Source organism: Centroberyx gerrardi, chromosome 24 (assembly GCF_048128805.1).
Source record: "Centroberyx gerrardi isolate f3 chromosome 24, fCenGer3.hap1.cur.20231027, whole genome shotgun sequence".
Lineage (NCBI taxonomy): Eukaryota > Metazoa > Chordata > Actinopteri > Beryciformes > Berycidae > Centroberyx > Centroberyx gerrardi.
Window position 1 is genome coordinate 11,593,153 of NC_136020.1, and position 27,500 is coordinate 11,620,652.

At 43.8% G+C, this 27,500-nt stretch overlaps 1 protein-coding gene across 1 annotated transcript in view; it reads right to left on the minus strand.

Annotated features, from left to right (window-relative positions):
- The window catches only part of cacna1c (calcium channel, voltage-dependent, L type, alpha 1C subunit), a 205,541-nt gene that overhangs the window by 64,060 nt on the left and 113,981 nt on the right, over positions 1 to 27,500 (minus strand). The window contains exons 4-8 of the mRNA XM_078281956.1: positions 18,991 to 19,130; positions 14,377 to 14,516; positions 11,591 to 11,752; positions 10,421 to 10,620; positions 7,202 to 7,305 (exon numbers count right to left, since the gene is read on the minus strand). Coding sequence (XP_078138082.1) covers positions 7,202 to 7,305; positions 10,421 to 10,620; positions 11,591 to 11,752; positions 14,377 to 14,516; positions 18,991 to 19,130 — 746 coding nt within the window. The remainder of the gene's footprint in view (positions 1 to 7,201; positions 7,306 to 10,420; positions 10,621 to 11,590; positions 11,753 to 14,376; positions 14,517 to 18,990; positions 19,131 to 27,500) is intronic.

The window sequence follows — 27,500 nt, forward strand, 5'->3', positions numbered from 1 at the left end:
GAAAAAAGCTCTGCCAAGAAGAAAAGATATTAGTGTGCAAATTCAGAGAGGAAAGCACATCCAGACAGACACACTGCAGCTAAACAGCTAGAACCTTTTGTCTCCCAAAAGGATATTAGTGCTAATGCCTATCTGACAGCGACCAACAGTGGCAAAGTGACCAGATTCGACTCATTGACTATGAGGATGAGCGAGGAAGGATGGAGAACTAAAAGGGAAGACGAAAATGTTGGCCGCTGATCAACTTTCAGCACAGTTGGGATGCTTCCAGTCAGAAATTATCACTCGACAACATGATTTTCTTTTTATTGTACAGTAGGTCTAATTTCAGATTACTGTTCATGCATGCTAGCTGCTACCAATCCCTCCTTGCTGCCAATTCTAAGCAGAGAGAAGTGGACAGCGGCGACCAATCCTCTCTCACTGTAAAGCACCTGCAAGGCCATGATGGACAGTACCAAGGGTGATTTGGCAGCGACGCAGCCTCATTTTCTGGTTCATTACTTTTAGCACTGCAATGAAATAAATCTCATTTTGGTTGTAAAAAGTTCTAACAAACACTCTCACTCAGTCTGCCCACGACTTCAGTCCCAAGGTCCGCGGAGCAGCCCGCGGCTCTGTCTCTTGATGTCACAGATTCAAGTTGTGCTTCTCCGGTTTCTCATTTCCATCCATCCTTCCATTTTCTTGCCACTTATCCAGGTCAGGGTCAGTGGCGACAGGGCGAGTCCTTTTCCCCAGCAAGTTCCACCAGCCCCTCCTGGGAGAACCAGTCCCTGCAGCGTGTCCTGGGTCTGCCCCCGGGTCTCCTCCCAGTCGGTCGTGTCCCGTACAGCCCCAGAGGGAGGAGAACTGCGGGGCATCCTCACCAGCTGAGCCACCGCGACTGGCTCCTCTCCATCGACACCAATCGACTCCTCGCCCTGTCGGTCGCTTACGTCTGCGATCTCATTCTTCCGGTCACTACCTGAAGCTCGTGGTCTTAGGTGAGGGTCGGAACCGAGATGGACCGGTAAATCCAGAGCTTTGCTGTGTCCCTCAGCTCTGTCTTCACCACCACCAACGCCCGCAGTTCTTCATGTTCACAAATACTGATTAAATGTTTGAAATCAAGGAATAGTTTATGTGAATTCAAACCATTTTATCCTCCTATTCTCTTCCTCTCATGTTTGAATAACAAAAAATGCATTTTGAATGGCCCCAGACACCATTTTCTGCCATTGTTATTCACATAAACCTCTGCCTCATGATGATGCCTACTCTACGCTGATGATGATGTCTCCTCTACTACTTCACTGCAGAAAACGTCTGCCAGAACAACTGATTTAATGTTGTACTTAGTATGAAATCTTGTATTTGTCTGAAAACAAGTGAAGAAATCTTCCTGTGGGATGAGATCACTTGTTTTGGAAAAATTTGACTTGCTTCTTCTGTTTTACTTTTGTTCTTTGATATGAGCATGATGTTTGAATTGACTTGATTCTTAAAGCACTTTGTAAACTCTTTTTAAAGAAGTCTTCTACAAATAAAGTTAAAGCTTATTTGTATTTTTACTGATCTGCCTTATTTCAAGACAGTCACTTGAGAAAAATTCTTGGGATTTTTTTTTCTTTTTCTTTTTTTTGCCGATGTAGATCCAGGAGACAAAAAGAAAACACAACAGCCAAAACAATGTTAGGAGGGCGGGGAAATACTGGGATGATGAAACCTGGTGAAATAACTTCCAGGTGTCGGGAGGGAAGGGAGAATTAAGGAACATTTGATTAAAAGCTACAGTCGGGGAAGGGCAAAGTCAGGCTGGAGTTAGAGCCATATGTGGAGAAGAGATCTGGAAGAGAGTTGACAGGAACTGGGAGTCTTGGGAACGTCTGCAGTTCAAAAGTGCACAGCTGCACGTGCCAGGGTCTGTGACAAGTAAAGTTAGCATTACATATCCCAGTCATGAATATTATGAATGGGGATACCAGCAGAGTCGACAGATGAGACTCAAATCTAGAGATCTAGCTTGAATCTCCACCTACTAGTCGGATATCTTGTCCTTTGTCACCTTGGGTTTGGCCGTCTCTGTTCTCCACTATGGGTTGGAACAAAGCTTATAGAAGCTATATACCTACATAGCTATATACTGTATACATAGAGAGAGGTAATCAGATGATGTGTGTGTGTGTGGTGCGAAACCCAGGGGAATGATGGAGCTAAAGATCACCACTACAGACCGCAGATACACACATACACACACACACATGCACACGCGCGCACACACACAAAACACAGATCAATGAGCATCAGGACAAACAGCTATTGTCTCATTCACCTGAACATTAGCAGGAGATCCAATCCTATCGATCTCTGTGTGTGTGTGCGTGTGTGTGTGTGTGAGAGGAAGAGAAAGAGAGAGATAAAGAATTCTGCTAAACTTTGAGCATTACTCTCTCTCATCCTCTCATTTCGCTCTCCTCTAATCATCTCCGTCCGTCTCTGTCTCTCTCCTTAAGTATTTATCTGAATTCTTTCTTTTCCTCCTCCTGTGTCTATTTCTCTCCTTCTGTCTCTCTTTCACTTTTCTCTCTTTCATGCCCACATCATTCTCTCTCTCTCTTCACATATTACATCAAATCCAGACAATAACAGTCCCGCCCCATGTTTCTCTCTCTCTCTTTCTCTTCCTGTTTAGCCATTAGTTATTATGCCAACCCGAGACCACACACACACGCACACACACACACAGAACCAGTTGGTAAAAGGTCAGGCTGTGTAGTCTGTTGACAGCATCATTAGTCAGAAGTCAGACAAAGAGTCAGACAGCCAAACCCCCCAAGCTGTTTGGACCAGATAGACCTCTATTATTTTTCCCACGATGGCGCCGTCACATTGCTGTGGGCACCGAGAGTCGGATACAGGTCAGTCAGTCGGGGTGAGACGCTTCGCTCCTCTGTACCTGGTCACTATCAAAGTTCATCACGGTCTACAGCACTTCAGAAAATACTCTTGTGAAAATATAACTTCAGCTATTCAGACAGAATTACACGTCATTGCAGCAAAAGCTCTGTGGGACTGAACAGAATCTCCACTTGTTTATATCCGTCCATAAAAGTTGATAGGCAACAACAACAAATATATTTTTGAAACTTTTACACATTCACATTTGTTGAAGTATTTATGCAAAGCTTGCTTACATGTTCGATTTATTTTCCATTTATTTGCTCAAATCTTTTCTGCCTATTCCCAAATGTTGATGCACAACTGGCGAGCTGCAAAGCATTTATCAACATCCTTACAGTAGTGTACAAACAACATGACTTTCGTTTGACGTGATATTAGGCTGTGTGTCCGCTGGGACTCTCAATTTACAGCGCTGGCTTATTTTTCTCCTTATTTTAAATGGAGAGCTGAGGGCTGAGCATGTGTTTAGCGCTCAGAGTGACGAGTGCTAGTGCTGTAGTGCTTAATATGCATCCTGTTGAAGTGTCCTTGAGCAAGACGCTGAAGTCCTGCCTGCTCACTACTGTCCTCTAAAGCCAGAAACAAGAGAAAAGACAGAAGCTCTACTTAGAGTCAATTCAGCTGAGCAAAGATCAAGAGCAAAGATCTCCAACAGATTCAGCCAAGAACAGCAGCATAAAGGGGAGAAAGAGAAGTTAGTTTTTAAAATTTGGTTTCAGTGACCTTTGACCCCGCCCTTACCCGCTCAACACACCCAGAACCAAGTTTAGCACAAAGAAGGATCCGATGATGATTAAGGTGATAAAATAGACCCAGGGCCAGCTGTTCCCCACTGCATCGTTCACCTGGGTGGAGGGATGGAGGAGATGGATTGAGGAGAGGAGAGGGAAGGGATGGATGGGAGGGAGGTGGAGGGAGGAGAGGAGATGAGAGGAGGGGAAGGGGAAAAGTGGAGTGAGGGAGGAGAAGGAAGGCAAGGAGAGAGGGAGAAGAGAGCCGGATGGAGAGAGAGAGGAGAGGGTAGGATGGAGGAAGGAGAGGGCAGGGAAGGAGGCGAGGGAGGAGGGAGGAGGGAGGAGGAACGACGGGAGGAGAGGGAGGGAAGGGATGGAAGGGAGGAAGTTAGACCCTCAGTGTCTGCTCACAACAGATGGACCTGTTTGCTTCAGCAAGGTCCTGCCTGCCATCATGGAGCATTCATAGTATTTGTCAAAGTTATTCTCAGTTAGATTCCAGACAAATGTTTGGTCAGCTGTATTTGAAGAGGATCAGACAATTGATATTTATATATTGGCAGATGTACTTGGTGATTTAGGAGATAGATTAAAGATTGGCAAAACGAAACACTGAGATTGACAGAAGGCTATGAATGCTCCAACTGAGAAACAAAACAGATCAGTTTAGCGTTGATTATTGGTGTGAAGAGGCTGAATGGATGTATTTCTGTGCAGAGGGAAGATTAGAAGATTAAAAACGGTTTCATTCAGTTCAGGTCCGCTCACATTAGTTCACTTCAGTCTGAATCACTGTGGAGAGAAGGCATTATAGTTAGACAGTTTGACAGACTCCATGCAGCAAGACTCCAGCGGGCTGGGCTTGATTCATCACTGCCCCAATAACAAAGGACTCTCTCTCTCAACGTCTTGTTTTACTCTTTGTAAATATGCTTGATCTAAAAATAAACAGCTATAAACAGCTTTATTCTACATGTTTTAATCAATGTGTGCACTCTTGTCATCCTCATTTTTATGTTGTTTTGATTTTTAGCATTGTTTCCTAATGTAATTATAGTACTGAGAAGTATTAAATGACTTTTTTTTATCATTATTATTATTATAATTATTATTATTATTATTAGTAGTAGTATTAGTAGTTGTAGTAGTAGTAGTATTAGTAGTAGTAGTACTCTTTCTAATGAAACTATTTCTATTTGTAAATTGTAAGAGCAACTGAAAGAATGGCTGTTCCAATGCAGCCTTCCATCCCATAATTTCCTTGGTTAATGCCTAGTTACCTTACAGACTCCACTCTGTCCTCAGAAGAACCTTTTTTGCCGGTTGTGTTTTCCCTGTTGTGTAAGTTTTTTTAAGCGTTCCACCTCCACGGCTGACCTGAGGGGTGAATTATTTATACCCCAGTGTGTCCCTACAGGCCGGGTGGTGCTTGTACTAAAGCAGCGTGACTTGGCAGAGCAGGGTAAAAACAACACCCAGCCTGCCTGCTGGAGCAGCATTTATGGAAACAAAACACACACACACACACATCATGCTGTAGGCGGACGCCAGCACGTGCCAGTGTACAAACACACATAGAAACACACACACACATACACTGTAGGCACAGATACAAACAAATTACGTGGATGCATGCGTATGTTTATATGCACCCAGAGACAAACACACACATAAACCAGCACATACACACACATAAGACTAATGTTTTAATGTGGTGGAGTGTTTTAGGAGGAGCAGGGTCCCCTGAGACTCTGCCTGGCCTGAACCAACAACTAACTTTACTGAAAGAGAGAGAGAGAGAGAGAGAGAGAGAGAGATAGAGAGAGAGAGGGAGAAAGGAGCAAAAAGACAGAAAAAGAGAGAAAGAAAGAGTGCATGCTGCTCTGTGTTTATGTACAGTATATGCTTGTATGTGCGTGAGAGAGAGAGAGAGAGAGACAAAGAGAGTATGTGCATGCGTGTGTGTGTGTGCGTGCGTGCGTGTGCTTGTTTTGTGTGTGTCCACCTGTCCATCACAGACAAGCTGTGACGGGATGTGGCCCCTGGTGGTCAACTGACATGAACATAACACAGATAGACAGGAGGCTGGTCACTACTCTGTGTGTGTGTGTGTGTGTGTGTGTGTGTGTGTGCCTGTGCGTGCTTGCGTGTTTTTCTCAGGTTTGCGACAAAGGATTGATTGAGTGGAACAGAAAGGAGAGACAGACAGGAGGTTTTGCTCAGTTCAGTGACCGTCAGTTCATCTTTCCTCTGCTCAGCAGGAGCCTGGCCCCTGCAGGAAGCCCAGCTCTCCTCTAACTGCTGGACTGGTGGCTTCAGACAGCTGATATCGCCCCGCTCTTATTTATCTAGACTTTTATTCTTCCATCACTTGACTAAACCCTGCTAATCTGCACATGGACGCTGATATAAACTATTCAGGCTATTTATCATCCTAGTTGTATTTGCACATCTGTCATTTTTGCATCTTTTGCTATTCATCAACTTAATCGTACTTTGTACATCTGTGAATATGACACTGCTGGTACCATCTATGCCATTGCTGCTACACTAGAACAATTCTTCAGCTTTGAATTTGTTTAGTTTACCATCACACAAAGCGCAGCTGTGAGCGCTAGCATTGCACTCAAAGGTTGCAAAGGAGCAATACATTACATCATTCTTGCTGCTATGCAACTGTCTAATTAGTGTTAGCTATATTATCTGAAGTAACAAAGGGGATAACGTTGTTGAACATAAAAATGGACAAGAAACAGTTAGCAATAGCTTTGCTTGCTCTTGAAGAAGAGGATGAGGATGATTCTGAAACGGAGAAGGTAGCTAAAGTTAACGTTACTCACTGCAAGTGAGAGGCTGCTTACTTCCCTACAGGTGCTGCTAATTTTTTCTCTGTCTGATACATGTGACACATGGTTTGGAGGAGACGCGCACTGGTTGTTTCCAAACCATTGAAAATAACTACAAAAAAGGCACAGGTGCATTCAAAAAACAAAATTATTTTAGGATATTCAGTGATAGGAGCATAGCTCACGATGTACGGTATATGTAAGATTGTGTTATGCATTTTCATATCCCACTCACAAATATCTTTGTTTACTTGAATAAACAGAACACTGCCATGCAAAGTGAGCTTGTGCAAACTGTGACAAAGAACTATAAATGGAAAGAGGTGTATATGTGCTTCAGTATGTAATATTCCAGCTGTTGTACAGGATTGTTAATACTAATACTACTACTACTACTACTACTACTAATAATAATAATAATAATACTAAGAGTGCTTTTAATAGTGACGAGCTGTAGGCCATCAATACTGTATTTCCTCTTGCGCCCTGGATCCTCTGAGTAAAATATTGCATTCAACCATCCGTTGCACTGCAAATGTTTGGTCAAGGGAGTCTTGTTGCATGGTCATTTATCACATCTGAAACACTTCACCTAACCACATTACAAACCACACACACATAAACACACACACACACATACACACACACACACAAGACGACGACAGCACAACCTCTTACCCGCTCAACACCCCCAGAACGAGATTGAGAACGAAAAAGGAGCCGAAGATGACGAGAGAGACAAAATAGACCCATGGCAGCTCATAGCCCATAGCATCCTGCATCTGAGAGGGAGAAGAGACAGGGGAGAGAGGGAGGGAGAGAGAGAGAGAGATAGAGGGTTGATAAATAGGGAGAGAGAGTTGGTGGGTGGAGGAGAGAGGAGAAACAAGGGAGGTGGAAGAAAGAGAGATAATAGAATGTAAGAGAAAGATGGAGGGAGGAGAGAAGCGGGAGAAAAAAAGGGCAAGGGAGAGAGGTGTGAGAAGACAGGTAGAGAGAACGAAGAGGGGAAAGAGGGAGAAAGAGGTAGTGGCATAGAAAAGAGAAAGAAGGGATGAAATGAAAGTCAGGAAATTGAGAGGATAGAGAAAAAGAAAGAGAGAACAGAGAGGGAGGAGGTTGAGGAGAGGAAGAAAGTTAGAGGAGGGAAAGAAAGGGAAAAGAGCAAAGAAAGGAAACAAGAAAAGAGCAGTGGCATTAAAAAGAGCAGTGGAAGGAACTGGAAAAGCAAGAGTTGGAGTATGAGCGTGTGTGTGTGTGTGTGTGTGTGTGTGTAAACCCTCTTGTCTACCCTTCTGAGAGCAAGTACAAGTCCTTGTCGATGCACAATAAAGAACAACACTAAACAACAATGAGTCGGTGTGTTAACTCAAGTCCAATGTCAAACCTTTCCTCTGTGTGAGTGTGTTTACATAGCTACACATTTCCACAATGCCTTTAAAAAAAAAGAGAATTTAGAGCATGTCCGTGTGACTGTCCACTGAAACCAAGGCTAATGAAATTCTGTTGTACAGGGTGACACTAAAACTCTCCGTTGAAATCAATACTAATGGAATTCTTCTATTATATTCAGTGGTAGGGGAATATGCTACGCAGTGATTTGTATATGTTACATAGGATTGTTAGAACCAAGATTGGGGTTGATGTAAATGGGAGATGATGTTTACATGGGCTGATTTGAAATCTCATTATAGTATCCAGGGAGATTATTAGTGTGTATGTAAATGCAGTTGTTGAGTAGGTTTTGAATCACAATGCTGGGAAATATTAAAGAGCAAAACTGAATATTCCAGCTCTGTCAAGTAAAGAGCTGTCACTTTATCAGACAGAGAGAGAGAGCTAGATAGAGAGAGAGAGTGACAAAAAGAAAGAGAAAGAAAGAGGAAGACATAGAGAGTGAGACAGAGAGAAAGACAGAGAGAGAGAGACTGGTTGTTTGCTACAGCGCTGACAGACGTTGGATGTCATTAATCTATATTTCCGTATGTGTGAAACAATGGAAACTATGGAAATGCAGGGCTCAAACTTAATGAACCATGCAAACCAAATGTTTTTAAAGGCTCAGCGGCTAAATGTTTTTTTCATTGCAAACAAACAATTTCCATAATCATTTGTAAATATAATGCTTGATAAATGGGTCCCATTCATTATAAAGGGAGTTGGCTACACCAGTGTTTCCATAATAAGTGAACTGTGTGATATATCTGATGTTAAACTGTGTGTGTGTGTGTGTGTGTGTGTGTGTGTATGTGTAGAGGAGGTTGCAGCAGACAAGATAACAGAAGGGGTGAAGAGCTAGTAGGCTCTCTGCTCCACATGTACAGGCACACACACACATATACACACACACACACACACACATATACACACACACACACACACACACACACACACACACACATACACAAAACATGTTGATTCACATGGGTTAACTTTTTCACAAAATTCACATTAGTCAGTTTAGCTCAAAACATCCATCTTTCAACAAACCCACCGATTTAATTGTTAATTTAATTACTTTTTTATTCATCAAGTCATTACCTTGTTCATCAGTTCATTCATTACTTTACTTTAAGGACTGTAATGACCGGAAATTAGCACAGTCTCACTGTATAGATTTTTTATTAGAGGAAGTCTGTTGAAAGAAGACGTTTTGAAAAGCCCAGAAACCGGCAGTCATCAGTACCACATGAGTGCTTTCCAGTGGTGAGACAGACCACAGTGTGGTGGAGAATACAGTAGTTTTCAGTAACCGCCATGTTGGCTCCACAGTCCTGCTCCATGAACTGCTGACTCTCCGCCGGGCTTCTCACCGTGCCGAGGTTACGGAGGGCAGTGTTAAATATTTGATGCCGACACGTCTTAGCTCTAGAGCGGCGGCAGCAACATGGGACAGCTTTGTCAAGCTATCTATGGCTCTGGCTCACGCTAGAAAAACAAACAATTACAGTTATATGTGGACGGAGTTTCATGACCCTTGGGCCCTTGAAACCTGTTAAAACCGCACTGATACAAGACACTTACATGTTTCTCCAACAGCAGCAATATCATAATCTGGGTATGAAGCTACACCTTTGTGCAGAGGTCTAATGTAAAAGCTTTTCATGGCTCAAAAGCCCATATGGGAGTTCAATTGAACCTCCCCTAACATTGATTAACAGCATAGATTAATCTATTGATTTATTTAGCTGGACAGGGCTGCTGCATGCTTCTGGCCATTTACTGAGGAAGGGCAGGGTGTTGGTGTGCACGCGCGCCTCTGTGCCTGTGTGTATGTGTGTGGTTTCTATGTCTGTGTGTGTGTGTGTCTATGTCTGTGTGTGTGTGTGTGTGTGTATGTGCGTGTTCACTCCACAGTTGAATCAAGCGTCGGGATTCCACACACGTTCCGATTGAATCGGCGCCTTCAATTACACAGTGTATTGTCTGCATCGATTTAGCCTGAGATATGAGCTAGTGGAGCTAACACACACACACACACACAACAGCGCACTCTATGTGTGTGTGTGTGCGTGTGCCTCTCTCTGAACAATAAGTGCGCACACCTGTCTTTCTGAAAAAAGTATTTGCACGTTATTGCTTTAAATTCTTTCTCAAAAGCACTCATGTGGCACTGATGTTAGACATATACAGTGGCTACACACACACACAGAACAATGTACACACACACACACACACACACACACACACACACACACACACACACACAGTATGGGTGGAATGGTACATGTACAATGAAAAATTCAATACGTTAGCCAAATATTGTGGGTTCCATTCACGTAGGCTAGTGACATGAAAAACTGCACAATGCTCCCACAATACCCCAATACTAGTGTTATTCCACCCCTACATACACACACCCACACACACACACCACCGTTGTGGTGTCCGGCTCACCCAGTATAGCACGTCCGTCCAGCCCTCCATGGTTATGCACTGGAACACGGTCAACATGGCGAAGGCAAAGTTGTCAAAGTTGGTGATGCCGTCGTTGGGGCCCTCCCATCCCACGTTGCACTGCGTTCCGTTGAGGGCACAGTGACGGCCGTGAGCCCCGTTGGGCGCGCAGGGTGCCGGCTTTTCCTCCGCAATGGCACCTGGGAGAGAAGGGAGGGGAGGGAGAGGAAGAGTGTTTGACTGTGTCCTTTTGACCGAATACATTTTGACTCTTAAAAACATCTTGAAAGGGTTTGACTTGTTTGACTCAGATCTTTTGGTTGAATTTTGGTTGAATTCATCATTTCTAGTCACTTTAAGATGAAAAATAAGCTTTCTGGAGCCTTCTTAAACCCCACATAATTCAAAATACAGATGGGAGAGGGGAAGAGTTGGTGAAAATTTAAGTACTGCTTTGTTTGAATATGGGTGCACCTCACATCACAAAAGCGTCTGATCTGAAAAAATAAATATATAAATACAAAAACAGTAAGAAAACTGCCGCAGCTGCCAGAGAACAAAGGGGAATTTCCCCCTAAATATAGCATAGGGCCCAATATTTAGCACCTATTTAGCACTTTGATCATAGTAAAGTGCTCAAATTATAGCACTTTTTTTTAAAACACTTTGATCATAGTAAGGTGCTCAAATTACATCACTTTTTAACACTTTGATCATAGTAAGGTGCCCAAATTATAAAAAAGGACAGACAGAAAAACCAAACACATGAGCTGTAAAAATATAATGGAAAAAGTGTGGTGCTAATTAGATAAAATAAGCTCTCCAGCATGATGTATAGGATAATGGAGAGAGTATTCCTCCACCACTTACCCACTGCAAAGCTAATGTCCCTCGTGGGACCTATAACACCACTGTAACAACACTGGAGTCCATTTATACCTAGAGGCATTTAGGGAATATTGTTTCAATCATTTATGGTTGCTGCCATTTAAATTATCACTCATATCGTTCATACTTGGAAATTTATAAATGATGATTTAAATAATTAACGGAGGTGATCATTTAAACTGGTCAAGGTATGTGTTGCATTTTCTCATTCCCTGGAATACAGTAAGCTGAATGGTGATGTCTTAGTGCAGTCAGTGTGTGTGTGTGTGTGTGTGTGTGTACCTGTGTGCCCGTCCCTACTGTTGTAACAGGTCTTGTGCATCTTGCCCATGAAGAGCTCCAGGCCGATGATGGCGTAGATGATGATGACGAAGAGGACCAGCAGGGCGATATGGAGCAGAGGGACCATGGCTTTGATTATGGAGTTCAACACCACCTGTAAACCTGGAGCACACACACAGAGGAGCTGGTGAGAAGCATGCTTATGTATATACAGTACATATGCCGTGGAGCATCATCCAGAGCAGAGTCTTTTCCACCAAGTGCAACTATATAACCATTTGTTGCAATAAATGGTCCAAACTCCTGTGACATAAATGTTTTTGACTGAACTTTCTTTGGTTGGAAGCCTCAATATTCTCTCTGCGCATGTTGGTCCACTTAGAGAAAGTGACTTCAATGAGTTTCCGGGAAAAAAACAAAACATGGTGGTTGCAAAAGAGAACTGGTCCACGGGCAACTTTCTTGTTGGAAACTTTGAAAGATTTAAGAATTGTTGAATGCTTTGATGGTCAACGGGCTAAAAACAACAGCTACAGTTACATAAATACTTTTTTTTTAACAAGCACAGTTGAGTATATTTTGCTGACACTGATGCTTAAATTGAAAGACAGCAGAGACACAAATGTGGAAAGCTCATAGCACATGCTCATCTTGGTATGATAAAATGTGGGGTTATTCAACAAATAAGTTTTATTCTGCTTACATATTTTGGTGCATGTAAACACACATCTTAGATCATTTGATTTCACGTTCATGTAAACAGTTTGTAAGGAATTCGTTTGAAATGATATTTTGCATGCAACTGTTGACACTGACATTTGTACTGACTCGTACATGAACTCTTAACACTAAATACCTCATTTTAACCCTTACCTGCCTAACAATCATTAAATGGCCTTTGAAAAAGAGGATTGACAACATGTTTTGGGCACATACAAGTGTCCATGTTATTATAAACAGGATATGATCTTTACATGAGCCAGAATGTTCAGAAAAATCCTAAAATGAAGCTGATTCCAGTTGTGTGAAGTTTAGGTATTCAAACATTTTCAAAAAAGGTAAAACAATTCATCTAACATAATATGACAATAAAAATAACCAAATAGCAGAAATAAAACTTTGTGTTGAACTATCTTCAACTTCATCATTTAGTCTGTGCTGAACTCTTTCTATTCACCATGTCTCCTTTCTGCTAATGATTCTAAAAAGGGATTTTAAACCAAATAGTTTACTGCTGTTTCTAATACATTACAGCCTGATTTAACATAGATGATTGATTTTTTTTTTTTTGACTGATGATCTCAGAAACTGAATTCTAAATTGTATTTTGAACACACTACAGGCGCAGGAGAGGCTGCCTGGGCTGAGTGTGTAAAGATAGCAGCATCCTGGGTTGACATCATTCATTGCACACTGCCATGTCAAGTCAAGTGAAATTTATTTAAAAAGCACTTTTAACTAGAGGTGCACCGATACTATCTATAATATCAAGATCGGCACAGATCCAGACACTTGAACTCAGATTGGTAAATGAATCTGTGCTGATACTTACACTGATACAGTGACATGTGCTTTGCTGCACTACAGTATAAACCTTTTCTGGCAGGAGGAAAAATGTCTGCTGACAAGTGAAAATGCTGAAATGCTGCTATTTGTAAAGTTCATAGGCATAAAGCCTATTGCTGAGCAGGAGCCTTGACTGTGCAGGCTAAATGCCATTCTGATTTATTAGGCCTAATGTACCACACTGTTCTTTATCTGTTAACTTGTTCTGAATAAGCTATTCTGGAGCATATCTCTGGCCAATGTTGTGTGTTTTTTTTATTTGAGTGAGGATTGCCACACAATGGTTAGTGCATCATTTGGTCAAACAGTGATGCACTAGTTCTTGTAATTGTTTTATAATAGGCCAGTACTAGGTGGCATGAATGAATGTGAATTGAGTACTACTTGGATTGGTGCTTGTATTTGTAAATCTACTTAAAAAGTACTTGTGTCAGTTGTGAAAATTTGGTATCAGCGGACCTCTACTTCTAACAAATCAGATGAATTACAAAGGACTTTGCAGAGCAAAGTTTTTCTAAATGGATATAGGCAGCTTTGAAAACACAAATCTGTCAGTCAGTGTGCTAACCAGCTAGCAAACATGCTACCGCTCAGCTGTTGCTATGATACCAATTCAACACCCAGTCAAAATGCTGGTGGACAGGGTTCAACCTAAAGCCTGTGTACTGCAGCGCTCACAGCACTTGTAAGGCATGTTGTTCATGCTCTGAAACCAAAGGACAGAGTGTGGGATGTGTACTAGCGTCCTGTGTGTTTGCTTGTTATTGTGATCGCACACCAATTTAAGAGCTCCCAGCACACACACACACACACACACACACACACACACGGCCTGCTGGATTATTGATTTCTGTAGTCACTAACACAGACAGGCAGACAGACAAGTCATCTACTGCTAGTACTGTCTGAGTACCTGACAACAGGACAACAGGACTCTGTGTGCGTTTGTGTGTGTGTATGCGTGCATTTGCGTGTGTGACTGTGTGTGTGTGTGTGCGTGTGTGTGTGTCACATCAAACACCAATATCAGCTCCAATCTGTGGTTCATTTGCCCCCTCCTCTCCCAATCTCCCTTCACACCTGATCCCCAGAGCCTTCTTTCTTTCCTTCGTTCTTACTTTTGTTCTTTCCTTTTTTCTTTCTTTCTTTCTTTCCTTCTTTCTTTCTTTCTTACACACACAGACACACACACTCACACACACATGGCTGTCAGTACTTACTGGGTACTCCAGAGACCAGTCGGAGGGGTCTCAGTACTCTGAAGGCCCTCAGAGCCTTGACATCGAAACCTGCTGCCTTCCCTCCAATAGGAGTGGCCCCGTCCCCCTTAGTGGCCTGCTCCAAGATCGCACTGAACAACCTGCAAGACACATCATCATCATCAACACCATCATCATCATCATCATCATCATCATCATCATCATCAATCAATCAATCAAACTTTATTTGTAAAGCACATTTCATACAAGCAAATGCAGCGCAACGTGCTTGCATTTGCAACACAGACAAAAATGCAATGGAATAAAACAACCAGAAAAGAGGTCAAAAATAAAATAAAATAAAATAAAATAAAATAAATCATCATCATCATCATCATCATCATCATCATCAACATGTCAATGTCCTGCTCCCACATGTGCTATGTGGTAACTTCAAGCAAGAGACAGTAAAAGAGATACAGCCAGACAGGTAGGTAATGAATACCTGCAACTGTTGTCATTATTGCCTTAAATTCAATTTTCGGTGTTGCCATTATTGTCATCCTCATCATATTTATCATGTTTATCATCATCTATAAAACAACAAATGTGTTGTCAAATCGGGGATCACACGACGGAAGTTTGTCACCAAAATTAAAAACTCAAAGGAACGGTGGAGATGTCTACGATAATCCCTAATCAAATACGTTCCATGTAGAAAAGAAAACAGTTTATTTTGCTAGCTCTCCAACACAGCAATAGAAATTGTTCTATCTTCCCTCTGTTTTTCACAGACAAGGAAAAGTGAGACGCTTTAATAATTCGACAGTCAGCTTAATAGAACACTGTGTGTCTCTAGTGATGAGAGGTGTCTGTAGAATGTGTTTGTAAGTGTGTGTGTGTGTGTGTGTGTGTGTGTGGGGGGGGGGGGGGGGGGGGATGTACAATATGCTCACAACATTGCGAGATTGAATACAGCTCACATCCAGTGCCACATCCCATCTCTCTCTTCAACCTTTCCTGTCTCTCCATTGTAATCTATCTAGTGCTTAGACAAAGTAAGGGGAAATACATCATAATGCAAAAAAATTAATCTTCTTTAAAAGGGGTAAATATGTTTTTAAGCTATTGCCTTTTGTTACCTATTATCCGCTGTGAAATTATTTACAGACATCTCTTTGGGTGAGAGCAGCTCACAAGCTCAAAATTATGTATGTCCAGCTGCGCTTATCTCTCTCTCTTTCTTCCTCTCTCTCTGTCTCTCTGTCTCCATCTCTCCCTCCCTATCTCTCTCTCTCTCTCTCCCCCTCTCTCTGAGATCCTTTAGAAATCACCATACAATACCATTTTCCAGCGAGCGCGGCTCAAAGGCCAGTCGGCGGCGCGTTAGTCATGGAGAATTATCAATTAGCACAGATGAAATGGCCACTTGAAAAGACCTCTCAAAACATATCGCCCTCTCTCTCTCTCTCTCTCTCTCTCTATTTCCCACTACCTCCCTCTCAATTTGACTCACTCTCTCTCTGTCTCTCGGCGGAAAGCGCGCCACTGAAACAGAGTATGAAAAACACATCGAGGATCCACAGTTTTGCCACGGTGGGGTGATAAAGGACAATTAGAGCCTTCAGGCGTAGAGCCACATCTAATGTAGTGGCTGTAAAATGAGTGTAGTGTACATCCATAGCTAAAGATAGCAGCTGTGTACATTCATAAAGACAGTAGAGGTTGTGTGCGATCATAAAGATAGTAGAGGTTGTAAATATTCATGTTATCTATAACTTTCAACAATCTGAATATGCACTTCATCAGTTTTTTGTCTTCATCTGAAGGTTTCACTTTCTCTGTTTTTTCATTGTCTTACAGCTTTTTGGTCTGTCAGTGAATTAAAAACAAAGTGGAACTGGGATGCAAGGTGGAAACAGAGGAGGAGAGAGGGATGAAAGAAAGGAGAGGAGAGTAAGAGATGACAGGGGAAGGAGAAACGAAAAAGGATGGAGAGATGAGGAGGGAGGGGTGATCTGTGAAGCCGGTGGGTTACAGAGACTTAAGTGCAGAGAGAGACTACATTCTACCTATGAATACTGTCTACACACACAGATGCACACACACACACGTGCACACACACACATGTGCACACACACACACACACACACACACGCATGCACGTGCACACACACACACACCTACACACAGTCTGTTTGCTCACTGAACCTTCACTGATATACCCTTAGGAATATGTCAGCAAGAGTATGGGCTCAGGCATCTGTGTTTATGTGTGTGTGTGTGTGTGTGTGTGTGTGTGTGTGTGTGTGTGTGTGTGTGTGCCTCAGAGGCTGCTCAGCACCAGGTACAAGCTCTTTCACCCATATGGTGAACATTCCAGAGGGAGCGAACTCTGTCACTTCTCATCTATACACACACACACACACACACACACACACACACACACCTACACATGCACACACAGGCAGGCTGGCAGTTAGGCACACACAAAGACAAGCACTCACTCATGCACACACAAATAAAAAGACAGTGCTGTCACATCTGAGCATTTTCTAGGTCTGTGTGTCCTCTCTGAGTGTGTGTGTATGCGTGTGTGTGTGTATGTGTGTGCGTGTGCATGTATAGATGAGAAGTGACAGAGTTGATAGAGTGATAAGTGTGTGATAAGTTTATGGATATCTTTCTGCCTTTCTGTCCCGTGTCATTTCCATCCTTTCATTTTGATGACATGGTTTCATTGGTCTCAACTCCATCAACAAAAGCTTTTCCATATGAACCAGGCACTGTGTCAGATGGGAGCGAGCAATTTGGACATTTCAAAAGAAAAATATATTTTGAACATGAAAAGCAGATTTCAAGTGGTGAAAAGGGAACAAGGACACTGCTGAAGTGTCCTTGAGCAACACACTGAACCCCTACCAGCTCCAGAGTCACTGTTCTGTATCTGACTCTGACCTCTGACCTCCCCGTGGAGGGGATCAAGTGTAAAGAGATTTTCTCTACAGGGATCAATACATTGCATTATGCTACAACACAGTATAAGTCATGATGGCTCTAATGCAGATAGAGGGACAGAGGGAGAGACAGGCAGACAGAGAGGGTGGATAACAGTGGTAAGAGTGTTAAAGGTTGTGTTTATGCCAGGGGCATTGGCACCATGATGCCAGCCAATGGCCTGTGTGTGTGCGCGTGTGTGTATGTGTGTGTGTGTGTGTCCATGGGGTGAAGCCAAGCATGTTCAGTTAGTGATGGCTAATGTGAGTGAACAGTTCACTGGCTATGAACGAGACTCACTGTGCGTGCGTGTGTGTGTGTGTGTGTGTGTGTGTGTGTGTGCATTCACAGAGCCTTTCTTCAGGGCATGGGACACTGTCTCTCTCTCTCTTGGGCACACACTTGCACACACACACACACACACACACACACACACACACACATGGTCAATTAGACCATTTTTATGGCATTAATGTAACTGTCAGGTCCACTGGCTATTGTGCCATTACCCCTACACACAAACTGTACACAGCTGGCACACACACACACACAGACACACACACACACACACACACACACACACACACACACACACACACACACACAGTGTAGCAGATGGGCTATGTTGCTGAGTTGCAGATAAAGAAAACAGAGCAGAGCTTTGCTATCAGCGTCTAACAGCTAATCACTTTAGGCTTCACCAACACACTGCAGGCCACAGTTTCCTGGGGCTTTAAAACCAATTTTCTGTCTCTTATTTTTATGGTGATTGTTCTTTTTAACAGTGGTATATATAGCATTTTAACATTAATAAATCAGTACCACATTAATAAAGTAAAATAAAATACCACATTAAATGACAGTAGTGTAATTACTGTAAACAAACAAGATCATTGGTGAGAAAATTGTCAGACTCTACCGGCCTCTACGCTGCAGTTTACATTGTGTGCCAGCGGGTCGGATGTCACAGGAAACCTGATGGACTGCTTTACAGCACAAAACAGCAAGAGGAGTCAAAGCTTTCAGAGTTTCTCACAACGGCAGATGGTGGAATGAGTGAAAGGTTGATGGAAAAATCACTTCCAACATGTTTATCAGTAAAGCAAAAGAGAAAACCTTTGACCGAAGACGAGGGCAAGCTGCCACCTTGACTGTGCTACAGGAAGCAAAGGTGTTTATGGGAAATGTGGTCTTCATTTTAAGAAACACTAGAACTAACAACACCAGTGGCATGAGATAGAAGCTACCAATCATCTCAACCATTGTCTCATTTGTTTACGGCAATTATACCAGGGTATCACAATTAATTTGACAATGAGATGTTAATGTTTAAACATGCAATACGCAGCACCTTTAAAAAGAATACAATGGAAAGAGACAGTGGGGGACAATGATAGAAGGGTTATCATCTATCAATCATACTTCAATCAATGTAACATTAAATACATAGCATGTAATAACATATATTGATGAGTGCGTTTAGTGTGGGCAGTCCCAGTGGGAAACAAAGCCCTGATGAAGGAGCATTAGTTCCTCGCTCTACCCATCGAGCTACACAGGTTCACACAACATATGACAAACAAAAAACAATTTTACACGTTTTTTTTTCTTCTTTTCTACGCGTCCCTGCCCACTCACCCTACGACTACGATGATGAAGTCTAGAAGATTCCAGCCGTTCCTCAGGTAGGCGTTGGGGTGGAAGAGCAGGCCGTAGGCTATCACCTTCAGGAACGCCTCCACCGTGAAGATGATGAGGAACAGATACTCCACACGCTCCTGGAGAGACAGAGGGGGAAGGACGGCTGTGAAATCTGTTCACGTGTTTGTTTGGGCGCTGTTAGCACTGCTGCAAGTGTAAGCCATTTAGGAAGATACAGTCAGCGGGAGAGAAAGAGCAAGAGGGGGGAAAAGGGGGAGAGAGGAGAGGAAGGGAGAGAGAGAAGCAGTGAGAGACAGCTAGACAAAGAGAAAGCAAGAGAGACAGATGAAGAGAATGAAGAAGGAGAGAGAGGATTTTAGAGAGGCTTGGGTGATAAAGTTCACTTTTGGTGGTTAGAAAAACCTTTAGGTGGTTAGTTATAAGTCTGTCTGCACCTGCCTAAGTAAATAGTGATTTCTCATAGCTACAGTCAATTACAGCACAGTTAGACCAGTTGCAGCTTTGTTTACTGTAATAAACACACAGAGAAACACACACGTTCATTCAGAATTATTCCAACTAAATCATTTATTTATTCATCAGTACTAAAAAAAGAAAAAGAATGGCATGAAGAGAAGACGATAAACCACACAAACACACACACAGAGACACACATACACACACACACACACACACACGTCGCTGATATTGTATGTGACTTGTGAGTACTAACAGTACTGGTTGCTGCTAACTCTTCTGAGTTTATTCACTAGAACATACCGTTCTATTACTGTTGGTAATAGATGGTGGCTGCTGGTGTGTGTGTGTGTATTATAATGCTGTATATAATAAATCAGACAAATCTTGCCATGATGAGAGACAGAAAAAGACTGAGAGAAAGAGACAAGTGTGTGTGTGTGTGTGTGTGTGTGTGTGTGTGTGTGTTTGTTTAAGTGTGAACATGTATTTGTGTAACATGTAATCTTGTACACAATCAAATCCGTTTCATTATTTAACCAAGGCAGCTCTCTTCCTGTCCTAAAAAGCTTCTGTCTGAAGGTTGGAATGTACACACACACACACACACACACACACACACACACACCAGGGTTCTACTACAGAGTTCCACAGAGATCGTTGCCATGGTGATGACCCCTGCCTAAGGGGATCCTGGGAACTGTCCTGAGATGGCTGTGGTGTGTGTGTGTGTGTGTGTGTTTAAGAGAGAGAGAGAGAGAGAGAGAGAAGGAGAGAGAGAGAGAGAGAGAGAGATTACATAACTTTTTGACCATCATAAAATTCCATCCACCTAATCACCCATCCGTCCCTTCTTTCTCCTTTCTTGTCAAGAATATAAATGAGTGAGATCAAGACAGCAGTGACAAAACTATTAAGCTTCCTTGGCAACAAAACACAGAAAATATCTCCTTTCTTGTCTCTCTCCCTCTGAGATACTTAATCTTTTAAATATGAAAAATAGCTCCATCCATCTATCCATCCATCCATCCATCACAGTCCCTGCTCCTCCTCTAGCCCAACTATTTTCCCATGGATACACACACACACACACACACACACAGAGAGAGAGAGAGAGAGAGCCAGAGCGGGACAGTGACAGGAGGCCAGCCAGGTCTTCTCCCCAGGCATCAACCCCATTCCCTGGGAAGAACATCGGCCGAACCTGGGGCAGGAGGGGCGGAGCCAAGTTTACCAAAACAGCTCTACATTCACCAAAAGGGTTCAGGTGGGGGAGGGGTTAAAAAAGAAATCCCCACAAAGTTATGGTATCACAGCATTTACATTTTCAGTAGTGCCTTACTATATATTGGCCTTATTCCAGTGTATTAACCTAGGAAAAAGTATTGTTAAGTACAAAATAACATTGTGTATGTGAATCTCTTTTATATTGTACTTACAAGGGTGTTAAAATGCAATACAATAGTACAATTTTCATTAGATACCAATAACTTTATTGTGTACTAACAATAGTGCTTGATGTGGACAGCTTATGTTAGTGTTGGATAGGCTTGTGTATACAGTAGCTATGTAAAGATTTGCTGTTAAAGCTACATTGATGTAAGAGTCTCAAGAAGTCCAGCTAAACAAACAAGCTGGTCAGTGTGGAGAGAGACTGACAGATCCTCTCAACACAAACTGTTGTGTCATTCTATTATTAGGCCAGTTAAGGCTACACACACACACACACACACACAGCCCTAGGCCATGGGAATCAGTCATCCACGCTAACCTCAGTTTTGACACAAGTGCTGCGTTTCCACTGTCCTGTTTGTAGCTGTTGAGAAGTTGATTTTTGGAGTCAGGTTAGGAAAATATGTATTTAAGTTAGATCCAGCAGTGAGAGTGCTGTGTCAGCCACAGCTACACGCACACACACACACACGCACACACACACTCCCTTTCCCTGGTGTCAGCATTATTGTCAACGCGCATTGCTTTAAAAATTACCCATGGATCATAGCCGATTTCAGATTAGAGCTGCATGATACTGACAAAAAAAATCAGATTGTGATTTTTGTGCTTAATAATGTGAATGCGATTTGGAAGTGCTTTTCCAATGTTTAAAAATGCTCAAAAAAGTTTGACGGTGGAGGGAATGCGATGCTAATGCTGAGGATTTGCACAGTTTCAATAAAAGTGAAAGATTTTCTCTGATATGCAACTTGATTTGTAGGCCAGGCATTCTGCAATAGGTTGTTCAGGAAGCTGTCTAAAACTTGTATCTTGCTCTTTCTCTCTCTCTCTCTCTCTCCCTCTCTCTCTCTCTCTCTCTCTCTCTCCCTCCCTCTACCCTCCCTCTCAGTTCAATTCAATTCCATCTAATGTGCATTATAGGCATGAAAGTATCAAGCATCAAGATAAAGATCAACATTTTTACATGAAATCCCTTTCTCTCTTTTCTATTAGTCTCTCTCTCTCTCTCTCTCTCTCTCTCTCTCTCTCTCTCTCTCTCTCTCTCTCTCTCTGTGTGTGTGTATTAATATTCAAGACCCCAGACCCTTAGACCCTTCACCGCACACTGAGTATTAGCAGCCTATGCGGAAGTAATTAGTGTTTGTGTAAAAAGAGAAAAAACGCTCTCTCACATACACACACATACAGACACACACACATCCTCCCTCTCAAATACACACCCACTCTCCATCCCGCTCTCTCTCTCTCTCACACACACACACAGGCTGTGTATCTGTTGGTGACAGGCAGACAGTGTGGCGCTGCGGAGAATAAAATAGAGAAAAACATCTGCTAGGAACAGCTCAGCTTTACACACACACACGCACAAACACACAGACGCAGGTACATCCGCACAGACACACATGCACACAGGCCCATATACATGCCCACACTCACACACTCACACACACACACACACACACACACACACACACACACACACTCCTCTGCCTTCCGTTCATACAGACCCATAAAGGGCAAAACTAATCTGGTTAGTGACTGGAAAGAACTGAGAGAGAAAAGATGAGAGACTGAGAAAGAAGAGAGAGATGGAGGAGGTAGAGAGACAGAGAGAGAGAGAGAGAGAAAGAGAGAAAGAGGGAGAGAGAGAAGGGCAGAAAGAGAGACACAAGCAAAATAAGAGACAGAGTGAGGGAGAAAAGAGGGCAGACAGACAGAAAGGCGAGTAGGTGGGGGCAATAATTCAGTTAACTGTGATAGGTCAACCAAACCGCCTATCCATCAACTGGGCCAATGAGATTATGGTATCGACATTCTACCATGCAGGGGACAATGTTTCCATTTGCCACGACCTTCTGTGTGTGTGTGTGTGTGTGTGTGTGTTTGTGGCCGTGTGTTACTAAACAGGATTAGCCATCAAGTTGTTTTTTGAAAGAACCCACTGACACATCATAGTCTAGTGTGTGTGTGCGTGCATTTGTGAGCATATGTGTTTTGTGTGTGTGTGTGTGTGTGTGTTTGTGTGTGTGTGTGTGTGTGTTTGTGTGTGTGTGTGTGTGTGTGAGGCAGTCCTCAGTAAACATGCAGAACAACACCTGGAACATACTGCACCAGCTATTCGACCATGAAAACACAAAACAGCAGAAATGCCATGGAGATAACATGTTTAGTTTAAAATAATTTGCTTATTCCATATGTCGACAGCTCATATAGTAGCAGTCAGGAAAAAGCTGACAAAAACCTCCAAAAGAATAACAGAGTGATCAACTACCTGACTGCAAAAATGTCCAATTTAGTTTGTAATTTAATCTTGTATTGAGGCTTAAGGTGGATTTACAAAATCACAATCCAATCTTGTTTTAAACTCTTGGTGGTGTGGATCTGATCTCCTAATAGCCGTGTAAACAGGGAGAAACCACCTAGAATCTGACTTTTCCCTGTTTAGACAGCCGTGAGGAGACATGGTCCGTACCAGTATACTGTAACACACAGCCGACATCCAATAATGATTTATTCAGATGCAGCAACCACAGCAAAATTGACTACCAGACTCTGGAGTTGCGCACATTGCTACTGTGCATTTTACTATGAGGATAATGACGCAGGTTTGGTTAAGGGGGAGGAAAGAATACAAACTGTAAGGCAAATAAGTTCAGGCAACAAGACTGCCTATAAACACATAGAGACATACACATGCGCACACACATACACACTCGTGTAGACAGACACATACACACAAAATCGAGGCTATAGTAGGCTCTATATCACCCCCTAACATCTCTCCTCTCTTTCCTCTTCACCTCCCCAGTGCCTGGGATTTGAACCAGCAACCACCTCCTCTCTAACTTTAGCCAACTGCCAACCCAGCTGAGGCTGCAGCTAAACAAGAGGCGGACACACAAGAAATCTAAGACAGAACGAGCTGTTACATCCATACACAACTCTTATTTTGAAACTCTGTAAACTTAACAGTACTCTCTACTTTCTCTCTAACTCTCTCTTTAACTCTTTCTCTCTTTCCTAGTTCTTTTTCCCTGTCTCTCTCTCTCTCTCTCTCTCTCTCTCTCTCTTTCTCTTTCTCTGTTCCTCTCTCTCATCTCCATTCTTCTATCTGTCTCTACCTCCTCCCTCTTTCTTTCCCTTCCTTTCTTTCTCTCTCTCTCTGTGGGTGCCATCCAGAAGTTACCATAGAGACCAAGATGGGCTCCGATGTTACCATGGAAACTGTGGGCTGCAGCAGCAGCAGCAGCAGACTGTCTCTCTGTCACACACATGCACACACACACACACACCCACACACACAAACACACAGATGACACTGATCAGTATTGAACCAAGAATATCCACAGCACATAGTCCTAATTACTGCTCCTCTTCTCCAGATACGACTTCCCAATGTGTATGTGTGTGTGTGTACTAATGTGTTGCATGCGCTACAGCGATCCATGTCATATACCTACTTTATCCCTGCCGCCCTTTGGCCACTGGTGGATAACACCGGACTTACCACTCTAATATGAGACTTCAGCCTGTCACTCTGTCACTCTGACACTGGCCTTAAGCCTACTAAAGCTGCCAATACCATATACAACAACATATCACACTGACTTCAACACAAGACGACTGGCTCTTTCCACACACATCTGCAATTTGTGCAAGGCTTTGATCCAAAGCTCCTTACGGTTCCATGAGTTCAAACATTTTTAGTACAGGTGACCCCAGTGGGAATGAAACCACTAACCGTTGCAGTGTTGTTCCATGCTTTACAACTTGAGCAATGCAGGGGCACAAAATAAACTCACCGACATAGACTGACCAGGTCAATCCAGGTGAATCAGTGTGAAAGCTAGTCATTTATTGATTTCCCTGGTTAAATCTGCTTCAGTCATAAAGTGGAGATGCAGATAACAGGGAGGAGACAGGTTAAAGTTGATTTTCATGCTTTGAGACGAGTGAGACATAAATTGTGCAAAAGCGGGCACGACTCAGTAGGAGTTTGGCCTATATTATTTTCCACAATCAGTGTTTAAGTCTAATAGAATTCATAATGAAACTTGACACTTAGGTTAAGTTTCGGTTCAGTGAGCTAAAATTGGTCTTTATTGTTGTCTGTTATTGTCATTGCTACAGTGCGGAGGTCAATAAAGACCCATAATTACGTAAAAGCTGACAGTGCTCAAGATGACAGCAGTAGATGAATAATTTCATCTTTTGATGTGTAATCCACAGATGAATCAAGAACAAAAACACCAGCTTTAACTCACAGCCCCAGTACTTACACAGTCCTCTAGTTCAGTGAGGAGTCTGCCACGGCTAAGAGCCATGACGGAGAGGGAATTCCCACCTCAAAGACGCTCCATCTTCAGCCCCGCACTAAAGACTTCCAGCTATCAGCTTTTGACACTTGCTCTTTGACAGTCAAGAGAGTGGAGAAGAGGAGAGGAGAGGAGAGGAGAGGAGAGGAGAGGAGAGGAGAGGAGAGGAGAGGAGGGGAGAGGAGAGGAGGAGAGGAGGGGAGAGGAGAGGAGGGGAGAGGAGAGGAGAGGAGGAGAGGAGGGGAGAGGAGAGGAGAGGAGAGGAGAGGAGGGGAGAGGAGAGGAGGAGAGGAGGGGAGAGGAGAGGAGGAGAGGAGAGGAGAGGAGAGGAGAGGAGGGGAGAGGAGAGGAGAGGAGAGAAGAGGAGGGGAGAGGAGAGGAGAGGAGAGGAGAGGAGAGAAGAGGAGGGGAGAGGAGAGGAGAGGAGAGGAGGGGAGAGGAGAGGAGGGGAGAGGAGAGGAGGGGAGGGGAGAGGAGAGGAGAGGAGAGGAGAGGAGGGGAGAGGAGGGAGGGGAGAGGAGAGGAGAGGAGGGGAGAGGAGAGGAGAGGAGGGAGGGGAGAGGAGAGGAGAGGAGGGGAGAGGAGAGGAGAGGAGGGGAGAGGAGAGGAGGGAGGGGAGAGGAGGGGAGAGGAGAGGAGGGAGGGGAGAGGAGGGGAGAGGAGGGGAGAGGAGAGGAGAGGAGAGGAGGGAGGGGAGAGGAGGGGAGGGGAGAGGAGAGGAGGAGAGGAGAGGAGAGGGGAGGAGAGGAGAGAAGAGGAGGGGAGAGGAGAGGAGAGGAGAGAAGAGGAGGGGAGAGGAGAGGAGAGGAGAGGAGAGGAGAGGAGGGAGGGGAGAGGAGAGGAGAGGAGGGAGGGGAGAGGAGAGGAGAGGAGGGGAGAGGAGAGGAGGGGAGAGGAGAGGAGGGGAGAGGAGGGGAGAGGAGAGGAGAGGAGAGGAGAGGAGGGAGGGGAGAGGAGGGGAGGGGAGAGGAGAGGAGGAGAGGAGAGGAGAGGGGAGGAGAGGAGAGAAGAGGAGGGGAGAGGAGAGGAGAGGAGAGGAGAGAAGAGGAGGGGAGAGGAGAGGAGAGGAGAGGAGAGGAGGGAGGGGAGAGGAGAGGAGGAGAGGAGAGGAGAGGGGAGGAGAGGAGAGAAGAGGAGAGGAGGAGAGGAGGAGAGGAGAGGAGAGGAGGAGAGGAGAGGAGAGAAGAGAAGAAGAGAGGAAGAGAGGAGAGGAGGAGAGGAGAGAAGAAGAGAGGAGGAGAGGAGAGGAGAGGAGAGGAGAGAAGAGGAGAGGAGGGGAGCGGAGGGGAGAGGAGAGGAGAGAAGAGGAGAGGAGGGGAGAGGAGGGGAGAGGAGAGGAGAGGAGAGGAGAGGAGGGAAGGGGAGAGGAGGGGAGAGGAGAGGAGGAGGAGAGGAGGGAAGGGGAGAGGAGGGGAGAGGAGGGAAGGGGAGAGGAGGGGAGAGGAGAGGAGGAGGAGAGGAGGGAAGGGGAGAGGAGGGGAGAGGAGAGGAGGAGGAGAGGAGGGAAGGGGAGAGGAGGGGAGAGGAGAGGAGGAGGAGAGGAGAGGAGAGGAGCCTTCAAGCAACGCACTTAACCCCTAACCGCTCCAGTGCAGCTGCTCAGTGGCCAAAATGAAATAAATAAAAGACAACACATACAAGGCAATTGGACGATGCAAGACATACAGTGGTCTATATGTATCTGTACAAAAATACACTCAGCATACAGTATGGTTGAAAGCTTTTACATTTGCTGTTCTGGTAGGTCTTTCACAAGAAAAATCCTCTGGCTCACAGGGAGTGATGGGTTTTAGGTTTCTAGCAACAGCGGTTTGTTTGGAATAAATAGAAGAATAACTGGGTAGTTAGCATGAGCATGAGCATGACCTACACAAACTCAAACTTCAACAGAAAATCCAAGCTCCGCCCACACTGTTTGATTGACAGGTGATCTGTGGGAAGTGCAGTGCAGAAACACCACAGCAACGAGCGCTGAGCGACAAAGATGGAGACTAAATTAAAAAAACAAGGTTCACGCGGATTAGCACTTCAAGATGTAATCGATCATTTGTCACGCCATTTGAAAGTCTGTTGGAGTCATGTTGTTCAAAGCACCGTGACAATCATGTGATCCCAACACGTCAGAAACATGCTATTAACATGCTAGCAACACACTTTCAACACGTATGAGCTGGAAGCCTCATTAACAGACCTAAGCTCCAATCTGTGAGCCTTTGGACAAGGATTACGTTTGATGAAGGATTATGCTAGAGTGTGTTT